The sequence below is a fragment of the Corticium candelabrum genome, chromosome 2 (assembly GCF_963422355.1).
Source record: "Corticium candelabrum chromosome 2, ooCorCand1.1, whole genome shotgun sequence".
NCBI lineage: Eukaryota > Metazoa > Porifera > Homoscleromorpha > Homosclerophorida > Plakinidae > Corticium > Corticium candelabrum.
In genome coordinates this window covers 1,778,062-1,788,061 of record NC_085086.1, presented here as the reverse complement: position 1 = coordinate 1,788,061, position 10,000 = coordinate 1,778,062, and the positions used below count along the sequence as shown (strand labels likewise).

At 43.7% G+C, this 10,000-nt stretch overlaps 1 protein-coding gene across 2 annotated transcripts in view; it reads right to left on the bottom strand.

The window, feature by feature from the left end:
* Window positions 1-3,028, bottom strand: part of LOC134198300 (probable serine/threonine-protein kinase DDB_G0281745) — a 9,595-nt gene extending 6,567 nt beyond the window's left edge. The window contains exons 1-4 of one of the 2 annotated variants that reach the window (XM_062667666.1): window positions 2,901-3,028; window positions 2,741-2,839; window positions 2,520-2,615; window positions 345-443 (exon numbers count right to left, since the gene is read on the bottom strand). In XM_062667666.1, the coding sequence (XP_062523650.1) occupies window positions 345-443; window positions 2,520-2,615; window positions 2,741-2,839; window positions 2,901-2,999 (393 nt within the window). In that variant the 5' untranslated portion in view covers window positions 3,000-3,028. Of the gene's footprint in view, window positions 1-114; window positions 254-344; window positions 444-2,519; window positions 2,616-2,740; window positions 2,840-2,900 lie in introns of those variants that run through there. The other variant, XM_062667667.1, reaches the window with a different exon arrangement.
* Window positions 3,029-10,000: the final 6,972 nt, after the last annotated feature.

The window sequence follows — 10,000 nt, the reverse complement described above, 5'->3', positions numbered from 1 at the left end:
TACACATTCCAGTTCATTCCAACACACGCCCACACCAGTCCTGTGTAGACTGTATGCAACGTCATCCTTCCCAAAGCTTCAAACAATCGAATATCTCTTGCCGACGAAACTTACTCTTCTAGCGCTTTCGTTTCTCTCCAAATTCTGATTGCATTTGCACCAAATCCAACCTACACGTTTCAAAAGAGCAATATTCGAATTCATTCAGCACATCCGGGACCTCGCAACAAACATTGCACGTGACGTGTCTACAAACCTATCTTTGCACTGCTGCCCGTACGAACGACGGGCCATGGATCCTAGATACAAATATTATCATTCACATTCACATCAACATGTCTTACATTGTCTTTTATGTTGCTATCACATCCATTCTCTAACAGAATACGAACAACTTTGTAGTGATTGTTGAATGCAGCCAAATGCAATGCTGTCCGTCCAATCTACAATAACAGAAAATTATAATAAGAAAGCAATCAGACAAACAGACAGACACAAACAGACAAACAGACAGACAGTATAGAATATTTTAGGTTAATCAGAACTTATTTGTTTTTAGCATAAATGTATTGACAGACATACACACAAACAAAAAGACATAAATACAGACAAACAGACAAAGACAGACAGACAGACAGACAGACACACTGACAGACAGATAGACATACTGACAGACAAACGGACAGACAAACAAACACACAGACACACTGATAGACAGACCGACAAATACACTGAGAGATAGACAGACACACTGACAGACAAACAGACACATTGACAAACAGACACAGTGACAGACAGACAGAAAGATAGACATACTGACAGACAAACGGACAGACAAACAAACACACAGAAACACTGATAGACAGACCGACAAATACACTGAGAGATAGACAGACACACTGACAGACAAGCAGACACATTGACAAACAGACACAGTGACAGACAGACAGAAAGATAGACAAACTGACAGACAAACAAACCGACAGACAAACAAACAGACCGACAGACAAACAAACAGACCGACAGACAAACAAACAGACAGACACACTGACAGACAGACGGACAAACACACTGACAGATAGACAGACTCACTGACAGACAAACAGGCAGACACACACACTGACAGACAGACACACTGGCAGACAGATAGACACACTAACAGACAAACTGACAGACAAACAGACAGACTGACAAACAAACAGACAGACACACTGACAGACAGACGGACAAACACACTGACAGCTAGACAGGCTCACTGACAGGCAAACAGACAGACACACACACTGACAGACAGACACACTGACAGACAGATAGACACTAACAGACAAACAGACAGACAGACAGACAAACAGACAGACAGACAAACAGACAGACAGACAAACAAACAGACAAGCTGACAGAAAGACAAGCAGACAGAGAGACAGACAGACAGACAGACAGATAGACAGATAGACACACTAACAGACAAACAGACAGACAGACAAACAAACAGACAGACAGACAGAGAGACAGACAGACAGACACACTACCAGACAGACAGACACACTGACAGACTCAAGAACAGACAGACTGACAGACTCAAGAACAGACAGACTGAAAGACAAACAGACAGACAGACAGACAAACAAACAGACAGACAGACAAACAAAAAGACAGACAAACAGTCAGACTGACTGACAGATTAACGGACAGACACACTGACAAACAGATAGACACACTGACAGACAAACGAACAGACAAACAAACAGACAGACACACTGCTAGACAGATCGACAAATACACTGACAGATAGACAAACACACTGACAGACAAACAAACAGACAGACAGACACACTGACAGACAAACAGACAGACAGACACACTGACAGACAGATAGACACACTGACAGACACACAGACTCACTGACAGACAAACAGACAGACGCACACACTAAAAAACAGACACACTGACAGACAGATAGACACAATGACAGACAAACTGACAGACAAACAGACAGACAGACAAACAAACAGACAGACAGACAAACAAACAGACAGACAGACAAACAAACAGACAGACAAAAAAACAGACAGACAGACAGAGAGACACACAGACAGACAGACAGACACACTACCAGACAGACAGACACACAGACAGACACACTGATTGACAGACAGACAGACAGACAGACAGACAGACAGACAGACAGACAGACAGACACACTGACAGACAGATGGACAGACACACCAAGGAACAAAAACCCTGACAGCAAGATGGACAGAAAGACAAACAGGCAGACACACTGATACACAAACAGACAGACACACTGACAAACGGACAGACACACTGACAGACGAAAACACTGACAAACAGACCAACAGAAACAGAAACAATAAACGATCTACAACAGACAGACAAATACACAAACAAACCGAGAGACAGAAAAACTACAGACAAACAAAAGGACAAAAACAAACATACATACATACATACATATAAATAATAATTTATTTAAAACAACAACAAATACAAACACTCACCACATTTTTCAGATTACCATCAGCATTAGCTGATAATAACATAACAATTAGTGAATCATCACCATCAAATGCTGCAGACATTAAAGCAGTCAAACCCTGTAATAACAATAATTGTGTTTTATTATTTGTATTTAATGTAATATCCGTCCTATCACAAATCTCATTACATCATTGAAATATCATTCTATTCATCCATACATACATTCACTCTCAACACTTACATTACGAGTTGCTTTGTTAACATTTGCTCCTTTCTGTAACAAATGTTGTACGATGGAATTGAAGCCTTTATCACAAGCTGTAACAAGTACAGGCCATTTCTACAATAGAGTGAGTTGTTATCAACAAACAATAAAACGAGTCACTCAGTCAATAACATACATCACTATCACACGCATCAGGCGAAGCTCCTGCATTCAAAAGAGCTTCCACCTCATCGACGTTGTCGTCCTTCACTGCTGCATCAAGTCTCCTATCCATGTGTGGTGTGTCTCACTCATCCTACCATCCCATCAACACATCAATCACAACAAATCTTTAGTTGCATAGATACATGCAACAAATCACTCAACACGACACTCTTACACAACAAACTTACACTTGAGCTTACTTAAACTTACAGATTGCAACTCGGATCGAACGAGTGATTGTACGCATGCGCCAACATTATTTCTATTCGATTGAGTCACGTGTGTCACGTGCGCTATTTTGATTTGTTAGCTAGAGATTTCTCAGCGATTGTCAATTTCTTTGTCAGTTTTGCGTAACAACTTACTTGTTTATTATAAATTTGGCAGTCGCCAACTAAATTACCTTTTCAATAGCTAATGGAGTAAAAATAAATAATAATTGGTAAATTTTTAATTTTTAATAACAAAAATAAAATAAAAATTAGAGATCTACATTGATACAATTTGTAAATTAATTAATTTATTACTGTGATGCCAAATTATCCAAACTGAAACAGACACCCTGGATAATAAGTCAGTCACGTGAGTCACGTGATTAATTAAATATCACATCATTGTACATGTAACGCATTTCCAACAAAGTTTTGTATCAATATTTCTAACGTCCCACTAGCTTACCCGGAAATACTCGTGAATCATAACTATTTTAGAGTATTCTATATCATTGTTTACTATTTACATTCTACTCTATATTTCATAATACAAAACATCTCTTAAACAAATAAAAGTATCTAGAATTAAATATTCAGTCTTCACACTATGAGACGCTTGTTCTCATTTCTATCGTCACAAACATCACGTGACCTGTAGACTAAACATCACATGACCACAATGACTGGAGAGGAAGACCACTTGATGTGTCACTATTATTCCTACTGATAGACGGAGAACATGAAGAGCTACAACAAACACAACAAAACATCAATATAGAATAACAAAGATAATTAAAATCTCTAAATAATACTCAGTTAGTCATTAGAGTAAATAGTCTTTCTTGATACTCAGTGACATGTCATCTATTCATCAAGACAAACACAAAGCTTCAAATTTAGAGAACAAGTTAGTGCCATGGTATCATGCAGATTGTTTGTCTGCTTGCATCAGGTGTGTGTGTGTGTGTGTGTGTGTGTGTGTCTGTGTCGTGTGTGTCTGTGCCATGTGTGTGTGTGTCGTGTGTGTCTGTGCCGTGTGTGTCTGTGTCGTGTGTGTCTGTGCCGTGTGTGTCTGTGTCGTGTGTGTCTGTGCCGTGTGTGTCTGTGTCGTGTGTGTCTGTGCCGTGTGTGTTTGTGTCGTGTATATTTGTGTCATTTCTGTTTGTGCCGTGTGTGTCTGTGCCGTGTGTGTCTGTGTCGTGTGTGTCTGTGCCATGTGCGTGTGTGTGTGTCGTGTATATCTGTGTCATTTCTGTTTGTGCCGTGTGAGTCTGTGCCGTATGTGTCTGTAACGTGTGTGTCTGTGCCATGTGTGTCTGTGCGGTGTGTGTCTGTGCCGTGTGTGTCTGTGTCGTGTGTGTCTGTGTCGATTGCGTCTGTGCCGTGTGAGTCCATGCCGTGTGTGTCTGTGTCGTATTTGTCTGTGTCGTATCTATCTGTGTCGTGTGTATCTGTGCCGTGTGTGTCTGTGACGTGTGTGTCTGTGTCGTGTATGTCTGTGACATTTCTGTGTGTGCCGTGTGTGTCTGTGCCGTGTGTGTCTGTGTCATGTGTGTCTGTGGCGTGTGAGTCTGTGCCATGTCTGTCTGTGCCCTGTGTGTCTGTGCCGAGTGTGTCTGTGTCGTGCGTGTCTGTGCCGCGTGTGTCTATGTCGTGTATGTCTGTGTCGTGTATGTCTGTGATATTTCTGTGTCTGTGCCGTGTGTGTCTGTGCCGTGTGTGTCTGTGCCGTGTGTGTTTGTGTCGTGTGTGTCTGTTCCGTGTGTGTCTGTGCTGTGTGTGTCTGTGTCGTGTATGTCTGTGTCGTGTATGTCAGTGACATTTCTATGTGAGCCGTGTGTGTCTGTGTTGTGTGTGTCTGTTTCGTGTATGTCTGTGCCAGGTGTGTATGTGTTATTTCAGTGTGTGTCATATGTTTCTGTGCCGTGTGTGTCTGTGCGGTGTGTGTCTGTGTTGTGTGTCTGTGCCATGTGTGTGTCTGTGCCGTGTGTTTCTGTGCTATGTGTGTCTGTGTCATTTCAGTGTGTGTCATGTGTGTCTGTGCCGTGTGTCTATGCGGTGTGTGTCTGTGTTGTGTGTCTGTGTTGTGTGTGTGTCTGTGCCGTGTGTGTCTGTGCCGTGTGTGTCTGTGCCGTGTGTGTCAGTGCCGTGTGTGTCTGTGTCATGTGTGTGTGTGTGTGTGTTTGTGTGTGTGTGTGTGTGTGTGTGTGTGTGTGTGTGTGTGTGTGTGTGTGTGTGTGTGTGTGTGTGTGTGTGTGTGTCCTGTGTGTATGTGCAATGTGTGTCTGTGTCGTGCGTGTCTGTGCCGTGTGTGTCTGTGTCGTGTATGTCTGTGTAGTGTGTGTCTGTGACATTTCTGTGTGAGCCGTGTACGTCTGTGTAGTGTATGTCTGTGTCATTTCTGTGTGTGCCGTGTGTGTCTCTGCCGTGTGTGTCTCTGTCGTGTGTGTCTGTGCCACATGTGTCAGTGCCCTGTGTGTCTTTGTGCCGCGTGTGTCTGTGCCGTGTGTGTCTGTGCCGTGTGTGTCTGTGTCATGTGTGTCTGTGTGGTGTGGTCTGTGCCACGTGACTCTGTGTCGTGTGTGTCTGTGCCGCTTGTGTCTGTGCCGCGTGTGTGTGTGCTGTGTGTGTCTGTGCCGTGTGTGTCTGTGCCGTATGTGTTTGTGTCGTGTATGTCTGTGTCGTGTATGTCTGTGACATTTCTGTGTGTGCCGTGTGTGTCTGTGGTGTGTGTGTCTGTGCCGTGTGTGTCTGTGTCGTGTGTGTCTCTGCCGCGTGTGTCTGTGCCGTGTGTGTCTGTGCCGTGTGTGTCTATGTCGTGTGTGTCTCTGCCGCGTGTCTGTGCCGTGTGTGTCTGTGCCGTGTGTGTCTATGTCGTGTGTGTCTCTTCCGCGTTATTCTGTGCCGTGTGTGTCTGTGCCGTGTGTATCTCTGCCGCGTGTGTCTTTGCCGTGTGTGTCTGTGTCGTGTATGTCTGTGTCGTGTATGTCTGTGTCGTGTATGTCTGTGACATTTCTGTGTGTCTGTGCCGTGTGTGTCTGTGTCGTGTGTGTCTGTAGTGTGTAAGTCTGTGCCGTGTGTGTCTGTGTCGTATGTGTTTGTGTCGTGTATGTCTGTGCCGTGTGTGTCTGTGTCGTGTATGTCTGTGTCGTGTATGTCTGTGTCATGTATGTTTGTGACATTTCTGTGTCTGTGCCGTGTGTGTCTGTGCCGGGTGTGTCTGTGCCATGTGTGTTTGTGCCATGTGTGTCTGTGTCGTGTGTGTCTGAGCTGTGTGTGTCTGTACTGTGTGTGTCTGTGCCGTGTGTGCCTGTGTTGTGTGTCTGTGTCATGTGTGTGTGTGCCATGTGTGTCTGTGCCGTGTGTGTCTGTGCCGTGTGTGTCTGGGTCATGTGTGTCTGTGTCGTCTGTATTTGTGTCGTGTGAGTCTGTGCCGAGTGTGTCTGTGCCGTGTGTGTCGGTGTCGTGTATGTCTTTGTCGTGTATGTCTGTGACGTGTATGTTTGTGACATTTCTGTGTCTGTGCCGTGTGTGTCTGTGCCATGTGTGTTTGTGCCATGTGTGTCTGTGTCGTGTGTGTCTGTGCTGTGTGTGTCTGTACTGTGTGTGTCTGTGCCGTGTGTGCCTGTGTCGTGTGTCGTGTGTCTGTGTCATGTGTGTCTGTGCCATGTGTGTCTGTGCCGTGTGTGTCTGTGCCGTGTGTGTCTGTGCCGTCTGTGTCTATGTCGTGTGTGTCTGTGCCGTGTGTGTGTGTGCCGTGTGTGTCTGTGCTGTTTGTGTCTGTTCCGTTTGTGTCTGTGCCGTGCGTGTCTGTGCCGTGTCTGTGCCGTGTGTGCCTGTGCCGTGTGTGTCTGTGCCGTTTTTGTCTTTGCAATGTGTGTCTGTGTTCTTTGTGTCTGTGCCATGTGTGTCTGTGCCGTGTGTGTCTGTACCGCGTTTGTCTGTGTCGTGTGTGTCTGTGTCGTGTGTGTCTGTGCTGTGTGTGTCTGTTCCATTTGTGTCTGTGCAGTGTGTGTCTGTGCCGTGTCTGTGCCGTGTGTGTCTGTGCCGTGTGTGTCCGTGCCGTGTGTGTCTGTGCCGTGTGTCTGTGCCATGTGTGTCTGTGTTCTGTGTGTCTGTGCCATGTGTGTCTGTGCCGTGTGTGTCTGTACCGCGTGAGTATGTGTCGTGTGTGTCTGTGTCGTGTATGTCTGTGCCATGTGTGTATGTGTTATTTTAGTGTGTGTCATGTGTGTCTGTGCCGTGTGTGTCTGTGCGGTGTGTGTCTGTGTTGTGTGTCTGTGCCATGTGTGTGTCTGTGCCGTGTGTTTCTGTGCCATGTGTGTCTGTGTCATTTCAGTGTGTGTCATGTGTGTCTGTGCCGTGTGTCTGTGCGGTGTGTGTCTGTGTTGTGTATCTGTGTTGTGTGTGTGTCTGTGCAGTGTGTGTCTGTACCGTGTGTGTCTGTGCCGTGTGTGTCAGTGCCGTGTGTGTGTGTGTGTCATGTGTGTGTGTGTGTGTGTGTGTGTGTGTGTGTGTGTGTGTGTGTGTGTGTGTGTGTGTGTGTGTGTGTGTGTGTGTGTGTGTGTGTGTGTGTGTGTGTAAATGATCACTAACTGCCACATCACTCTAATGCAGTTGATCCATCTATATACAGTACTTGTATACATTATAAAATGTCATTACCTTTCTATCCGACTTTATCTCACTCCATCTTCATAAACCACGTACAACTGAATGTTCCATTTGAAATTTCTTTACACAATCAGGCATATCTCCTCCTGCTGCTACACAACAATTAACATTCAATATACAAACAACAACAGAAACTCAGATAATCATCTAACAAGTTTGTTTCTTTTCTTGGATTCTGCAGCCATTCCATGCAGGAATGTCAGAGCTTATAGATTGTATTGTTTGTGACAGACGTATGTGTGACTGTTCTGTGCATACCTAGACTGTACATTTCAATTGTCGTGATCACGATTGCAAAACGACGACTACCTATACCAGGCCTATATACGTAATCTAGACTACTAGGAAGTTTGCATGTTTACTTCCAAGTCCGCTAGTGTTTCAACAAATACGTATTGTCTAGCTAAGACTCGGCGTTTCAGTAGACGGTCTAAAAACTCCGTTAGAAGTGTTACTCAAGAACGCGAGGCGCTTACGGATACCGTAGAACTAGTTTTATTAATCAGCTCTACCTTTAAGTATGCGGCAATTGTTCGCTGGCTGAAGTCGAGTTTTCAAAAAGTGGGCGGCGGGCCTGCCGCAACAGCTCCGTCGGCCCTGATTACCCATGTGTGATGTGTGTTTCACTAATTCTAACATCACATCAACAAATTAATCAAAAGTAATCTTTACAATTTCACTCACAAACGAGAAATCACTCAACACGACACTCTCACACAACAAACTTACACTTCATCACCATAACTATTAAATTACTACTCAAGTTCACTTAACTAACAAATGCTCTATACAACGCAATGACAGTCTAACACTCAAACTCGCAGATCGGAACCTTAAATTCCAACTTGTTATTATAATCATGCGCCTACGTCATCGCTAAATTTAGTCTATTGAGACATGTGAGTCATGTGCAGCACTGTGATCTAGTTATCGATATCTCGGCTTTGTAAACACAACTTCAATTAATAGTTTTTAATGAAAAACTTTGTTGTCGGCTACTAAATTACCTATTTTCTGTCAATAACTAATAAATCAAAAATTAAATTCTATAACAGATACTTACAGTATTGTAAATTAATTAAAATTTTATTGTACTGATAGCAATACAATTCGAGGGAAAACACGACGGAGGTTTTAAAAGGCAGTCACGTGAGTCACGTCATCATTGTACGCATTCGCAACAAAGTATGAGGTTTCACGCATTTTGATATCAATATTTTCTAACGTCCCATTTGCGAGCGAGCTGAGCTAGATGTCCATGCAGCTCAGTAAATTCATGGTGCAAGCTGTAAAACGAAGACTAGAGGACAGAGACACTGGCGGTACGTTTCGTGTTTCTTACGCTTCGTTAGCAAAAATCACAAAAATTAGCTTATCTTTTAATTAATGATAATTCGTGCCAGTAAAACATATTGACAGTCGCGCAATCGCATATGAAAACGTCGTAAGGTAGTTAATTAAAGGCTGCGCTGAGAGAGCGCATGCTGACTTGGCTCAGCTCTCACTGAGCTGCTTTTGGACGTCCCACGCACTGCTTTTGCAAGGAGACCACCCGAGAAGAAACATTTTCTAGTTGTGCACACGCTTACTATCGTGACTATGGCAACTTCCAAAATCACAACATCATCTCTGATTGATATCAACGATGTAAGATCCACGCTATAATTATTTCATTTTACACGTATGCTTGCTTAGTGACAAACCGTAGCGTAACAGCCAAGTGCCTATATTAAAAACATCAGTACATTACAGAATTTTTTCAAAATATACAGGATGCATCTTTCTAGCATTTCCAACAAGCAGCCAACCTCTCTTCTTCTGTGTTCTGTTGCACTTAATTCACATTCGAACGTCCTTCAGAATCAAGCAGTGCCGACTGGTAGAGATAGTTTAGTACAGTGCCACTCACTCGTAATCCTCTCGTCAGATCGCTGTAGCATGGTTGCATGTGACTTTGACATTTAGGATCAGCTGCAGACATATTCTGGAAACGTTATAAACTGCTATGCAAATGGTAAGATGAATATGTTGAGCGCCTAGGCTAGAAAAGAACCCGGACAAGTTGGAGGTCATCTCATCTCCGTTTACTTTATTTATACTAACGCTAACTCATCATGTCCCCGTTGTTATATCTTTTTGTATCTATTTGTATTTACAGATTCTATAGACGATCGTTTACAAGAAG